This window comes from Solanum lycopersicum, chromosome 1, assembly GCF_036512215.1.
Source record: "Solanum lycopersicum chromosome 1, SLM_r2.1".
Classification (NCBI taxonomy): domain Eukaryota; kingdom Viridiplantae; phylum Streptophyta; class Magnoliopsida; order Solanales; family Solanaceae; genus Solanum; species Solanum lycopersicum.
In genome coordinates this window covers 71,273,895-71,289,693 of record NC_090800.1, presented here as the reverse complement: position 1 = coordinate 71,289,693, position 15,799 = coordinate 71,273,895, and the positions used below count along the sequence as shown (strand labels likewise).

Genomic DNA, 15,799 nt, shown 5'->3' with positions numbered 1-15,799 from the left:
CCTTCTTTTTTCGTTCATAAAACCCTTTCATAAATCATTCAACCTTCTACTTATTTATTTCCTCTTCTTTTTCTCCTTATTCTTTTGTCTTTTCATCATGACTAGAAATTCTTGGATGGAGTCTCCAAAAATTATTGGTGATTGTTCTTATGGAACTCTCGATCGTAACGTTTCTTCTGTATCTGACATTGCCGCATCTTCCTTAAGAAAGAAACCCCTCTCTATGAAAAAGTTGCGCTCTGATGTATCCCAATATCTTTCTCCAAAAGACATGCACAGGTTCCAAATTGTCGAGCAAAAGAAGAGGTATATAACCTATAAAAATCGGTCCTTTATTCCTGGTCGAGTAACCAATCTAGGTCAGCCAAAAGACTCTCACTTTTCTGTAAGTAATTTTCTCAACACTTAAAAGTTGTTTCTATATTTTTAATTTCATGGGAAGCTTGTCTGTTTGTTTTATGTTAATCTCTGTATCGTTAAAAATAACGATGAGATGAAAATTTTGAACATGAAAATTGTATTATTGCGAATGAATGTTTATTTGAGGTTGAGTTTAATATTAAAATTTTTGATTTTGTCCCTTACATGAATGGTATCTAGCATGAGGATTTTGAAGTATTCCTAGAAGTCATCAAAATAATTGTTGCAAAATCAAGATTCGATCTCTAGATTTTGGCCCTCTTTTTTTCTTGGTTTCTTGGAAGGGTCCTTTAAGCAGTATTTTAATTTAAAATAAATTTATTTATTTATTCTCTACTGCTTGTTTAATAAATATAAGATAACTTGAACAATCTGATTTAAGGAACAAATGACGGAAAGTATCGAGAATTTGAATGTGTTTATAGCATTGTACTATGATCACTTACTTTTTAGATTTTAGTGAACTCATTGACGATCTTTCTAGTTCAAACCTGTTGAAGTCTCTACAATGTATAATATTCACATTTTCTAAATATGTCTTAGTCGGTAAAAAATAGCAAGAGAAGATCTGAGTGATAGCAAAGATTGAATCTGTCAAATTGACCTAAATTTCTTCTCACTTAGCTACTTAACTACTCAAGAACACAAAGGACATCAAGATCTGATTGCTTGTTGTGGAAAATGAAACGAAGGTGCTATAAAAAACTGTAGATAAGATTCTTCACATGCACAAGGACACCAACATAGACATGGAAAAACTTTGAATTGCCATGAATGAGTTGAAACAAGGAGGAGTATCCACTGTGAACTAGTTGATTAAACAAGTGGACTCCTACAATTTCTATCTAAACTTTCTATTCTGATTTCTCAATTAATGTGAAACGTTCCTATAAGCAGTTGTCCACATTGTTGAACGGACGAATCGAAGTTAGTTTTTGGTTAACTGTTCACCCAATGAAGTACAAAAAACACAATAAAATCACGCAACACATATTGTTAGTATGCTTCCTGCTCGCGAGAAAAGATAAAAGAACTTTTTTGCCGCATTTTCAAGAATTAGTATCATATTTATATTTATCTTTTTATATGCATTTATGTTTTATATATATATATATATAATATAATTAAAACTATAGACAAAATTCTCAAAAGGTTGTCTCTCTCTATTTTTATTGCACTCATATTGTAGTGTTGATACTAGTTTGATTTTAGGACAAAAACAGCAAAATAGTTAACTTGAATTCCCCAAGCAGCCGGGAAAGCCTCTGAAACCCTTTTCCCTTGCAAACAAAATTCCCTGCGATCTTCTGCAACTTCCCCCTTTGTCCCTTCACGTTCTTCTTTCTTCCTTCTCCTCGGTGAGTTCATAACTTTAACCCAAATTCAACATCATTTTTTCTTGTTTTTGTTGAATTCGTTGTTTGTAATTTGGGATTTCTCTGGTTTTTCCTTTTTCTATCCTTTTGCAATTCAAATACGTGACATCTATCAATGCATGCATAGATGATTCACTGCGGTTGTCAATTTCCAGAAAAGCTCGGCAAATATCTTCTTCAATGGGGGCCTTAACATGTAGCAGCCGAAAACGTGGTGATGATTTTTTCAACTCGAATTACAAAACCCCACTTTCAGTTTCCTCTAACGTTGACCACATATCCAAAAAACCTAGGCTTTCTCCGTCTATGAACCAAATCCAAGATCACCCCTTCTCCAGAAAATCAATTGCTGCAAGAATTTTCAAATATCCATCTAATATAACACCCATAAAAAGAGAAATTCATGCTCCTTGTAGACGATTAAGAAGAGGGTCCAACTTAAAATCTGACAAAATGGGGAATTTTCTAACTCAACAGTATGATAGAGCTAAAAGAAGTGCATTTGAAACGCTGAGGTACGTGAAAAAAGATAAAGAAGTGATAAACATTGATGATGATGAAATTTGTGAAGAGGGTGTGTCTGAGGATTCAAGTGTTAAGGAATTGGGGACTGGGGTTGATGCAAAAACGGGTCTTGCTAGTGGGTCGGGTTCGCAATGGAAGGAGAGTAATGGGGTTGTTGAAATCATGGATAATCCTGATGCTGTTAAGGATATGGATAGGAACTTTCAGGTTTTGAGTTCATCTGTTGTAACAGTGTCGGATGGTGTGAAGTTGAAGGTGGAGAATGCAGAAAAGATGCTAGATACATTATCTTTGAGTAGCAAGTTTGATTCTGCTTCTACTTCATCTTCAGTTCCTCCATATAAGAAATTGCTGGGTTCAGCTGAGAAAAGAAATGACCATTTAAAGAGACTGCAATTTCATATAGAGTATACTGAGAAGCGTCGTGAGACGCAACATTTGTTAAGGCCTCAGAAGAAAGAAGAATATGTTAAGGAGGTGATAATATTGCTGGAGCCTTTATTATAATATTATGTCTTTTGCATATAATGTCTTTTGCGTGCATTTATAGGCCTCGTTTGATTTGCAATTATATGAAGAAAAATTAAGCTGGGTATAAATCATTACCTTATATGTTATTTTGTGGTTTATTAACTTGCAGGATGTGATTACAGAACCCTTTATGCTCCTTGATGAGGAGGAAGAGGCTGAAGTTTCTCGAGCTTTATCTAATTCTAGCAGGTATAACTTATTTAAACTTTAATTTGTTTTCAAACTAATCCAATTATCAATTTTGCACTTCATTTGTATGTTTTTCATGGACTTATTTTTGCAGGAGGAAGGTTTTGGCAAAACATGAGAACTCCAATATTGATATTACTGGAGAGATATTGCAGTGTTTGAGGCCTGGGGCATGGTTGAACGACGAGGTAATACTTTATGTCAGTTACTGAGCTGTAGTGGTTATAGAAGATTCTGGAAAGGTGCAAGGGAATGAGGAAGTTTTCTTCTTTTGCAGGTCATTAATGTGTATCTTGAGTTACTAAAAGAGAGAGAAAGAAGGGAGCCCAAAAAGTTCTTGAAATGTCATTTCTTTAACACATTCTTTTACAAGAAGGTCAGTTCTATGCCTTCAAAATTAAATTTGAGTTTCAAAGTTATTCAGTTGCTTGCTAGGTTGTTGTATATGCTGCGTGTTCAAGGATAAAGTACATTAGCCGTTCTAGGTTTATATCACTTATCTTCTGTATTAATTTTCATGGCGAGAGTGATTTTATTTCCTTTATCTTTTTTCTTTGCCCGAGGGTTGGCCTTTTAAGGCTTATTTCACTTCTTCTTTTCTTTTTCTCTTAGTGCTTATTGGAACTCCGTCTCCGGTAACCTCCTTCTCATTTCACATTTCAAATTCACATTTCTTTGAATGGAGTTTGTTTGTCCAAGTTGTTAAAAGCATCAGGACTAGCTAGCCCGACCATCACAATTAGAAAATAAATAAATTGATTATGGATTTACACAGCACACACACTCCTAAAGTTACTAACCATGTTTCCCCAGTCTGCCTGTTACTTTTTACTCAAAAAAGAAAAGAATGCACTTTTATCGCAGATACCCGATAGATTGGCATGCTTGCTCATTAATCTTTTCCAGTCTTTATGAAGAAATGTTTTTCTTTTATTTGATGAAGTAAAAAGCTTCATAGTAGCCATCAAGGAAATGCTAAAGAGTACTATGTTTATGATTATAAAAAATATTGAGTTGGGACTCCTAAATATAGGTGTCTATCCTAAGACCAGAGAGCTAACAAAATGCAGAAATTGTCAGGGGATATATTGCTCCAGCTGCTAAATTCAAAAGATTTCTAGCTTTAGTAAACTGGTTTGGAGTTGATAAACCATCAAATCATCTTCTGTTTCTTTCTGCCTTAAATTCTAGCCAATGCAAGGTGGAATCCTTCATATGCTTCTGACGTATTCCAGCTTTCCAGCTACTCCAACATTCAAAAGCCTCTTTGGTGGACTGTGGCATGACCCAACTGAGTCCAGAAATGGAGAGAAGCATACTCCACATATCAGTTGAAACTGTCCCTGCAGGAAAAGCTGATGTTTTGTTTCTGTGGCCTTTTAACACATAAAATATCTTTTCAGAATCTGGATGCTTCTTTTGCTGAGGATGTCCTGATTCCTGAGTTAGTAGGCTTCATGCAGGGCAGTCCAGCTGAAACATATGATATTTAGTGGCAGTTTTGTCTTCCATGTTAACTTCCAAGGCCAGCAGGTCACAGTTTCATTTTGTGCTAAAACAGAAGCATATTCATCTTTGACAGAATTATTCCCATTCTTGGTATTACCCCATTTTAGTCTGTCATCTGACTGGGAATTTATGTTTAGCCCTCCGTTCTAGAGAAAAGGTTGAGGAGTCCTTCGTATTCCAGTCATGTATTCTTTTTAAAGATTGTTCCAGGTGTTTCCTTCTCTTTTTTTGGGATGAAAGAGTATGGATGTAGAGATCCGAAACAGCTAAGGAAGTCATCCTTTAGCTTACATCTGCTTAGCCATTTGTCTGTCCAGAATTTGATGTGCATTCCATTGCCTAGAACAAAGTGAGAGTTTGTGAGAATTTCCCCCACATTTTGCATATGCACTTCCAGTGGCCTACCCCATATGGATCTTTAGATAATTCAGTACACCTGTGATTCTGGACACCATGTTTAGCATTTAAGACTTCCTTCCAAAGGGCCTGCTCTTCTTGTGTGTACCTCCATGCCACTTCATTAGAGAGCTATGTTGTGCATTTCCAGATATCTTTACCGAGCCTTACTTGAGTTTTAGTCACTGTGACTTTGGACCACTTCACTAAGTGAAATTTATTTCCTTGCTGTTACCTTGTCATAGGAAAGATCTTATGATTTTGTCAATCTGTTTCAGGACCTTGCTTGGCATAGAAAATAGGGATATGTAATATGTAAGGATGTTGTCTAGGACATTTTTGACTAGTGTAAGTCTTGCCCTCATTAAAAGAAATTGTATTTGCCAAGTTTCAAGCCTCTTCTCACATTTCTCAATCATCCCTTCAGATGTCAGTAGCTTTGTATTTAGCATCTATGGAAGCCCTAGGTAAGTGGTTGGTAGTGAATCAGTATTGCAGCATAAGATTCCAGTCAACTCCTCCACATTTGGCATCTCATTTACTGATTTACAGTATGACACTCTTTAGCATGTTGATATGTCAGCCTCGCAAGGCTTCAAATACAAACAGTGTAAGATTGAGATATAACATTTGGGACTTAATCTTCCTTTTAAACTTTACTCCCCTGATGACCTTTGGAACATATTTAGCACCTTCTTGGTGCTGTTTTTGATACTTAGAGATGGCGAAGATGCTGCTTGTAATGTACTAAGTTTTTTATAACTGAAAATTTTCCGAGGGCTAAAGGTGCAAAGTTCAGAACTCAGTGGATGATGCCCCTCCCGACTCGAACCCCTCTCCAGTTAGATACTAGACTTCTGTTTGAACTTGTGACGTGCAATTGGAATGTACTAACAAGTGCGTGCTCTAAAATAAAATCTCATTTGTGTATCAATAACCATGTTTCCCTTTTACCTTGGCCTCAAAGAGAAGAAACCTTTGCAGGGTTTGTCCTCTTTATGACAGATTCCTCATCTGATCAGCAAGGATCATGATTACCAATTATTACATCACCAACTATTTCTGGTCACGAAGAGTTAATGAATATCTGATAGTTGCTATGCTGATCTCTGTAGAGAACCTTGTTCCTAGTGGTGATTTGAGTTTCTGAGTAATGCATGATCTGATGGTTGACTCTCTGGTTTTCTCAGTCAAGTTGGTCGTAGATTTTTCTTGTTAATAGTCAATATAAGATGCCTAGAATCACTAGTAGAATGCGACCCTGAATTTATCCTTTTTATACATCATTGCATCTTACTTATCATCCCCTAACTGAAATCTGTGTGTAAAACTCTTATATAAAGTTACTTACAAACAGAAGGTTATATCTGCTAATTGTTCTTGTGGACATTTTCTGCAATTTCAGTTAATCAGTAACAAGGGAGACTATAACTATCAATCTGTGAAAAGATGGACATCCCAAAGGAAGCTGGGTTACTGCCTCTTTGAATGTGACAAAGTAAGAGTTTTCATCATTCATCTCTCTTTTTTTACTTTGTTATGTTGTCTATTGTATATTGATTGGTACGTCCTAATTTACCCAGATTTTTGTCCCTATCCACAAACAAGTACATTGGTGCTTAGCTGTCATCAACAAGAAGGATGAAAAGTTCCAATATCTTGATTCACTTGGAGGAACAGATCAGCAAGTATTGGAAGTGCTGGTATGTTTTGCCTATGGTATAAATGGTGGATAAATAATCCAAGGATTACCTAATACCTCCAACCTAAGGCAATAAACATGAGATTTGCTTGTTTTTTTCAAACACTAATTGCATCAACCAGTGTTAGAAAGAGCACTTGAATATTGCTTCGTATATCTTCTTTTTCATTCATTTAGTTTTCTGCAAGTAGTGTTGCTTCCAGATTAAGCAGGACATAACAGAATGGTATCACAGTAAGAAAATCACATTATCTTCCGGCAATTTGAAAAACCCGGAAGAACGGGGCCCACCCCTCAACCTTTTTGCACTATCTCTCATTTTCTTTTCAAAAACTCTTTAGACACTACCAAATTCCTGTTGAAATTTGGTAGAGAAGAGTTTTTGAAAAGAAAATGAGAGATAGTGCAAAAAGGTTGAGGGGTGGGCCCCGTTCTTCCGGGTTTCAAATTGCCGGAAATAATGTGATTTTCTTACTGTGATACCATTCTGTTATGTCATGCTTAATCTGGAATTGCAGAAAACTAAATGAATGAAAAAGACGATATACGAAGCAAAATTCAAGTACTCTTTCTAACACTGGTTGATGCAATTAGTGTTTGAAAAAAACAAACAAATCTCATGTTTATTGCCTTAGGTTGAAAGTTCCAATATGTTTTGAAAAATGGAAAATACATGTGTAGGCTAGGTACTTCATTGACGAGGTGAAGGACAAGAATGGGAAATATATTGATATTAACTCATGGAAGCTAGAGTTTGTTGAGGACCTTCCAGAGCAAGAGAATGGGTACGTACTATGTAAAACTCTTTTTCTTAATTGATAAAGATGTAATACTTCAATCTTGTTGGTCTAACAAGTTTTTCTGACATGCTGGAGGCTAGTTAAGTTTAACTGTACGTGCTTTGCATGTGTGTATTGCGTTGATTAATAGTAAATGTATATAAAAAAGAACAAACTGCTGTGTACGTTATATTATTGAAAGTGTGCTTATAAGAGAAACATGATGCATATATTAATAAAGATGTACAAACAAAGATATGTATACTAATACCTTTGAAGATTTAAACCAAAAACCTCTCAACCCTTCTTTGTCGTTACATGAAGTAATACAATTTGTGGCTTGAATCATCGTGTTATGAATCAACAAATCTAGGGAAAAATAAGAGAATAATTAGATCATTAATTGCACATCAATCAATTTTGTGTAACCGTGACATATCTAAATTCTACTAGATTATATGATCTAAAAAGAACAGAATTTGAAAAGAGTAAAGTACTATCGAGTATAGTGTCTTTAGGAGATTTATTTAAAACTTATCGAGTGAAATTATTTTATAGACAGCTGCATTTCTTAAATCTAATAGGATTTTATTTGCCTCCAAAATTTGAAGATATTATTTTATATTAACTCTATTTCTTAAAAGATGAATAAAAGGAAATAATTAGATATTTATGATTTTTCTTGTTAGTAGTGTTGTTTATTTATGACGCTAGCTTCACTTTATATTCTATTATATATACTTAAGAAAATTGCCAATCAAGTTGTAGAAATAGAAGTCCTAACTTGGATAGGAAGTAACTGAAAGCCTATTTTTTAATATTTTTCTTGTAGCTCTAAATGATTGAAATTCTATTGCAAGTATGATGGAAAATTATGACTTCAAAAGCTTGTTTATTAAGTTTAGAACATATTAGCTCGAATAGCGTGCATTTTTTAATTTGAAGTACTATTTTTTAGATTAAAACATTCAATTCTTTTAAATGACCTCTTTCTTTAATATTTCAATTGTTTTATTATTTTTTTTGTTTAACATAATTTAAGTAAAGATAAAATAAGTGATTTTAAAGTTTTAAATGTTAGGACTTTTAATACAAGATCAAATATGGAATGATTTAAGAAACTCTTATAAATAATAGTGAATCTCTGTCTTTTGGAGAGAAGTTAGAAGCCCTTAGTTTGGGACCAAGTCATTTTTTCTATAAATAAAGGGATTTCTTCATTGTAAATCATCCCTCAAGAGAAATAAGAACTATCCTCTTCTCTATTCAAGCAGTAGTTGGGAATCGTTTGATGTGAGATATAAGGTATAATAATCTCGCATAAAATGTAGGATCATTTTATCTTGCCTTAGGTTGGAGGTATTAGGTAATCCTTGGATTATTTATCCACCATTTATACCATAGTGATGAGATAAGTTATACCATATACATGGTGAGTAACTTATTTCAGGATAACTTATCTCGGGATAATTAACTCCGGATAACTTGCTTCCAACCAAACGGCCCTTAGTATTAGAATAGTACTCTACTTTTAGACAATTGTCATAAGGAACACATGGACATTAGCTAGTGAAAATTGCAAAAACAATTCAACCCTTGTTAAGTTTGAAAAAACAAGAATAAAAAAAACTAGATTTAACTAGTACCACTGATTTCTTCTTCTTTTTCTAGCAAGCAAAAAAACAACTAGTACCACTGTTTTCTTCTTCCTGTCTTTTTCTAGCAAGCAAATAAACAACAACAACACCAACATACCAATGAAATCCGCCAGATCTGAGTTTTCCAACTGTATTCTCTCTCGATTTCAGATTCACTTTTGTCAAAGGGTATACTTAGATATTTGGGCTAGAATACAAAGATTTTTTCTCCCATGGCTAAAATAAAATATCAGCCTTTTTCTATCTACGGCTATCGGTCACCATTGGCCTCTTGATCAGTTGGATACTAAGAATGTTTTTCTTCACGATGATCTTGAGGAAGAAGTCTATATCGAGTAGCCATCAGGTTTTGTTGCATAAGAGAAGCCTACTGGTCATGTATGTCCATTGTGCATTTCACGCTATGGTCTGAAACAATCTTCGCAAGCTTGGTTTAGGAAGTTTAACACTTCGCGCAGGAGTTTGACATGACTCATAGTGGAGATGATCACTTTGTGTTTTATCGGTGGATTGCATCAAATTCAGTATTTTATTGGAGGACTAAACACATTGAGATTAATTGTCATTTTGTCAAAAGAAAAGATATTCTCAGGAGATATTGTTACCATATTTGTAAAGTCGAGTGATCGAATTGCTGATATATTCACGAAGCTTCTCAACAGTCCTCGTATTAGTTACATCTATGACTTGCATGCACCAGCTTGAGGGAGAGTGTTAGAATAGGAGTAAGAACAAGAATAGTTTCCTACTTGGAAAAGGATTGTGATGTAGTGTGATAGCTGAAAAAGGAGTCCTTTTTTTTTGATGAAGTAAGATGTTGTATTAGAAAGGCATCAAGGAAATGCAAATTACATGCACAAAAACATGGTTAACTCATGAGAACCAAAACACCTATTTAATCAGGGAGTTAACCACAAGCAAAAGAATGATCACTCAGCCATATTGAGGGAACTAATGAAATCTAAGAGGGGTAATATATCATTTACAGGGGGTTAAGTTGCTCCAATGGAAGAGATTAGTAAGGCAAAAGGATTTCAAACTGCTAATTGGAGTTGAGATACCATCAGAACATCTAAGATACCTTTCCTTTCAAATACACCAAAAAATACATGATGGAATCATCTAGCAGGTCTTCTTGATGGGGCTATCAACTTCTCTAAGCCTCCAACTTCCAACTATTTCTTTTTGACACTTTGCGGGAAAATCCATTTGATACCAGCAATTGAAATAAATATATTCAAAAGAGCTTCTGCCATCGGACAGTGAAGAAACAAATGATTCACTAATTCCAGGCTATTGAGGCACATGAAGCATCTGTTTACTAGCTGAAGTTTCCTCCTATTTAGATTGTCCAGGATTAGGATAGCATTCTTGAGGGTAGTTCAGGTGAAACACTTGATTTTAGAGGGTAGTCTAATCTTCCAAATCAGTTTCCATGGCCACTGGTCTATCATGTCATTTGAAGAGTACAACTTATGGTATTCTTCCTTCATTGTGTTTGTGTATATTATTTTTTCAGAGTTGTCCCATTTTAAGCTATCAGGCAAGTTGAGGCTCCTTGCGGAGTTCTGAAAAAATCAAAGAGCTCATTAAGCTCCCAGTCTTGAAAATTCCTTCTAAAGCGAGGTGCCCATATTCCACCTTCTCTGTTTTGAGCCACTGAAGAATGTTAGAGGAGCCTCTGTAAATAGCAGGGTGGGATACATTGAGAGGTTGATTGTTAAGCCATCTGTCTTTCCAAAATTTAACTGAGTTGCCATTTCCAATCCTGAAGGACAGCTGAAAAAGGAGTCCAATGTAATGTCTATAAATAGGGTCTCAATGTAATAATGTAGATACACAATTTTCATAATATTCTTCTCCAATATTTCTCAAAAGTAATAACCTAAATCATAGCATTTTACCTGGAACAAGCATATATAAGAAATACAGTTTGTAAATCATCAATAATAGCTTGTTTCAATCAATTCAGCAAATTCATGTATGAAATCTATATTCAAGTTGTTTAAATAATCACATCGTTAGGGTCTTTATACAACATTAGTTTTTCCTACAAGGTGCACCAGGTTTAACAATCTTGATGTTAAATAATGGCAAATTGCAAAGTTAACTTCTTGAAATATTTTTTTCATAATACCTCATATATTCATTTTCTTCTTATGTCAACTTCAAATCCAACAATATATAATAACTCGGAAGTAGCATAAATTCACGAGTGATCAATATGTAAGCTCATGATAAAAGCGATTTTGTACATTTTCAAATATTTGATCATACATTTTGTCCGTGTGCACGAAAACAAAATTTCTGGATAAATGATTTTAATGCAAAAGACAAATCTAAAACATGCTATAGTTGAAAATCAATCCAACCTAGCTTCCAAGGATCATAATGTTTAGATGTTATTTATCCCAAAAAATCATGAACTCTAAATATTTTTAGACATAATACCATCTCTTCAATAGATCACCACCGCTACTGCTTCAACCAAAATTTTCTATCTTAAGAAGATGATATCTAACAATCTTTACAAACAGGCTATGATGTGGAACTTCAAATTAACAAGAAGTTATTATCCCCTAGTTTTAATACCAAAATCAGCCTTTTAGTCTGTTTCCCCAAAGTTCAAACTCTTAAAAGAAATTCCAGATTTTATTTAATCCTAAATCCCAGTTATTATGATTATTTCTCCCAACCAAAGGATGAATTCACAGTGAATATATATGTAAAGAACTTGCTTGTGAAAGTCATGAATGGAGGAAAGTGATTGGGTCTCCTAAATATTGATCGTCTCTACAATCTTCCTCTTACTTTCCCTTCTCTCTCATGTGTATCTTATACCTCTTGTTTTTTCTTCTTCTGAAAATCAGTCTTGCTGGACAACTTGGTTTGAAACCAGCAACACTACTTTTATCCTTTGCTGACCGAATTGGAGCACTTTGAGAGACTTTGGGTATTGTAGGCATATTAGGGTTGAAGAAGTAAAGCTTGCTATTTGTTGAAGGAGCATGAATAAAGCAACATGTCCAGATGAGATTCTGATGGAGTTCTGAAGAGCAAGGATAGAGGTGGAGTTTTTCAAACAAGTAAGATGCTTGAGAAATGGAGGTGGAGTACAGAATGGTTTTATTGTACAAGAATAAGGGTGATATACAATTGCAACAACTCTAGGGGTATCAAGTTGTTAACTCACACTATGAAAGTTTGGGAGAGAGTTGTGGAAATGAGAGAGAGGAGTGCATCTATTTTCTAGAATTAGTTTGGATTCATGCCAAGGAGAGCGATAACAAAAGTTTTCCAACTTGTAAGGTGACTTGATGGAAAAATATCGAGAAAAGAATGACTTCTATATGGTGTGCATTGACCTCGAGTAGGCCTTGATAAAGTTTTGAGGGAAGTCTTGTGGAGATTCCCGGAGACAAGTGGTGTATCGGTGGTAGGGGGATGTACAGTGGAGCAGAAACGTGGGTAAAAACTGTGGGAGGAGACTCAGAGCACTTCCTATGGAAATGGGGTTACACTAGGGGTCAACCCTTGGTTAGTTTTTATTTGTCTTGGTGATGGATGTATAAACTCGAGGTGTGCAAGATATGGTGCCGTGGTGTATGTTATTGCGGATGACACAGTATTGAATGATGATACACACAGTGGAGTAAATTCTAAGTTAGAGGTGTAGAGGCAAACTTTGAAGACTAAAGGGTTCAGGTTTAGCACGATTAAGATAGAATATGTGGAATGTGAATTCAATGATGCGATGCATGAGGTTGGCGTTGAAGTGAGGCTTGACACAAAAGATACCCAAGAGGGAGAAACTGAAGTATCTTGGGTGTATGATATAGAGCACTGGGACATCGACGATGATATCATAGAGTATTGGTGTGGCGTGGATGAAGTGAAGGCTTGGCTCTAAAGTCTTGTGTGATAAAAAGGTATCTCGAGAGCTATTGCATAGGAGAGGGGTTTTTACCCTGTGCACACCCAAATGTAAGGTTAGCGGCTGTGTGTTTTCCTAATCATAAGAAAAGATACCATTAAAACTCAAGGTTAAGTTTCAGAAAGTGGTAGTTAGACTAATGTTGTTGTATGGGATGGAGTGTTGGCCAATCAAGAACTCCCATGTATAGAAGATGCGTGTTCTGGAGATGAGGATGTTGAGGTAGATGTGTGGTCATACTAGGAACGATAAGATTAGAAATAAGAATATTCGGGATAAGGTGGGTTTGACCTTTGTGGTGGACAAGATTAGGGAAGCAATACAGAGATGGTTTGGACATGGACATGGACATGTGAAGAGGAGATGATTGACTCGCTTATGACAAAGTGTGAGAGGTTGACTATAGAGGGTACGAGGAGAGAGAGGTAGGCTGAAGAAGTGAAGAAGTATTTATGAGAGGTGATAAGGCTGTATATAACCCTTGATTGGAGGGTGTGTAGGACACGTGTAAGGGTAGTAGGTAGTGTAGTGTTGTCTTTCTTAGGGTGGCTATTTGTTTATGATTGTTCTTTTAATATTAATCTATCCTAGTATGTTTATGTTGTTTGACTATCTCATCATTATATTGTTGTTTTTGGCTACTTTTGCATTGTTCCTCGTTATTTGCTATTTTCTCTTCATTGTCTTCTTCTTTTTATACCGGGATATTGTTGCACTTGAGCCGAGTGTTTTTCATAAACAACCTCTCTACCTTCAGGAGCCAGGAGGTAGTGGTTAGGCATGCGTACATTATACCCTCCCCAGACCTCACTTGTGGGATTTCACTAGGCATGTTGTTGTTGCTGACTGGCTTTTCTCTTTTATTTTTTATTTTAAAGTTGTCGTTTCTCTCTTTTAATTTAGATTCTAGTTATTATTGTTGTTAAGGAGGTGAGTTATAACTAAGGATGTAAGTAGTTTAATGGGTTGGGTTAGGTAATTAATTGGTTACTTGTTTTAAATGGGCCAAGCCCCAATTCTTTAAGTCATTACATTTAGTTAGCTTGTTTTTTGTCAAATACACTAACATTGAAGGGCAAATGGATGGGAACTTGAATTTTTGTGTTTTGAAAGTTCTAGTGACTGTAAAGAGAAGCTGATCAAATGAAACATCAAACTATATTAAGTTTTGTTTAACGATTGGGAAGGTCAAATTAATTGACCCTAAATTTTGTTACAATAGCGTGCCAATTTTTTTTTTTAGCTTGTTCGTGTTACAAGAAATATAAATCAACCTTTTATACTATTGGTGCTTGATTTTCTACCGACTGACTTCTGTGGATGAAGTTTGTTGACTAATCATACTGATAAAAGCTGTCACTATGTACAGGTTTGACTGTGGTATGTTCATGCTCAAGTATGCTGATTTCTACAGCAGAGATATAGGACTCTGTTTCAGTCAGGTAAAACAATATACTGGAATACTCTTTGCAGCTTTGGATGAAAATTGAAAATGGTGAGGCTAACAGTTCAAAATGAAGTTTTGAGTAGGAAGGGGAACACGTGTGTGTGTGTACATACATATATGTATTGCATATGTACAAACACAGCACACATGCAATATATATGAGTGCGTATATGTTTTGGGGGTGGGTGGTTGGGTTATCATACCAAAATATTTCCACTTTAGGTTTCTTGATGCTAAGAATATGACTTTTGATCTTCCTGTGCTATGTTAGAATGCCAATAACTCTCCAAGAACTGTATATAATTCACTGGTTCTCTTTCTCTCACTCTCTCTGAAAATTCTCGCTTTGTTTCCATGTTCACCGATTTCTTGGCCATGAACAACTTCCTTGTTTGCCCATCCTTTCCGACATGTTTATACTTCTTTTGGGTTATAAAGAACTCCGTCTCTACCATTGAGATGAAAATGGTTGTAATTCTTTTCTTAAGCAAGTGCTAGTACCAAGCAGCTGTCTTGTTCTAACTCTTAGAAGCTTAGTTTTCCTACTGCTCACCTTGTTCTTTGTGATAGAAATGTTTTCTTGTTTTCCCTTGTGGACAATGATTTTTGTTTTTGCTAATATGTTTTTAAGATACCTAGAGACCTGGGTGGTGGTGGCTGGTGTAGTAGTCCTTGTGACTTTTTTTGCAAGAAAGCATGCTTATTGAAACTGATAATGTCGCCCTTTTCTTGTAGGAGCACATGCCATATTTCAGGTCGAGGACTGTCAAGGAGATCTTAAGGTTGAAAGCTGAGTAAAAAGCCTGAACATGCTCTTTGCTGCAATTTCAAATATCCGGTGTGAGCAAACGGAGTGGACTATGGAGTTTGTTGGGATGATTGATGTATTGCTAACAATTTCCTGAAGGCCTCGTCTGATTAGTATATTTTGTGGTTTGACTGTCTGATGAAGACATGATTTTGTAGGTTGAGGTTTGAAGTGCTTTAGTTGTTCTTAATTGTTTCCTTTTTAGGTAGGTCTTTAGAATTCTCATATATAGCATCCAGCTGTCTTTTGGAGAAATCTTAGAGCAATTGAGGAATTCCTTACTGACCTTTCTCTACTCATGAAGATGAACTGGAAGGAAGCACAAAGTTGTAACTTATGAAATTGTTTATTTCTTCAGTAAAGAGGAAGTTAAAGATTTCTGTTGTTTGATCTGTGTTGCACACTTTGGGGTTACATTCTCATCAACAGGAATGGTTTATTCAGTTTATATGTCGTGTTATCAAAAGCTTGCATCTTGGTTGGGTTCAATTTGTTTCTCATTCCAAAAGTCAGAAGTAGAGAGCT

The 15,799-nt window shown here is 35.5% G+C and overlaps 1 protein-coding gene across 2 annotated transcripts; it reads left to right on the top strand.

Annotated features, from left to right (window-relative positions):
- Window positions 1-1,552: 1,552 nt before the first annotated feature.
- Window positions 1,553-15,664, top strand: LOC101254525 (ubiquitin-like-specific protease ESD4). 2 transcript variants are annotated; one of them, XM_004229194.5, is made up of 10 exons: window positions 1,553-1,778; window positions 1,952-2,798; window positions 2,962-3,041; window positions 3,136-3,229; window positions 3,319-3,417; window positions 6,352-6,444; window positions 6,530-6,649; window positions 7,330-7,433; window positions 14,389-14,461; window positions 15,202-15,664. In XM_004229194.5, exons 2-10 carry the CDS (start codon window positions 1,977-1,979, stop codon window positions 15,262-15,264), a joined length of 1,548 nt encoding a protein of 515 aa, XP_004229242.1. In that variant the 5' UTR covers window positions 1,553-1,778; window positions 1,952-1,976; the 3' UTR covers window positions 15,265-15,664. The 2 variants fall into 2 exon arrangements, with proteins under 2 accessions (XP_004229242.1, XP_010321353.1); XM_010323051.4 differs by having other exon boundaries at window positions 1,555-1,778; window positions 1,924-2,798.
- Window positions 15,665-15,799: the final 135 nt, after the last annotated feature.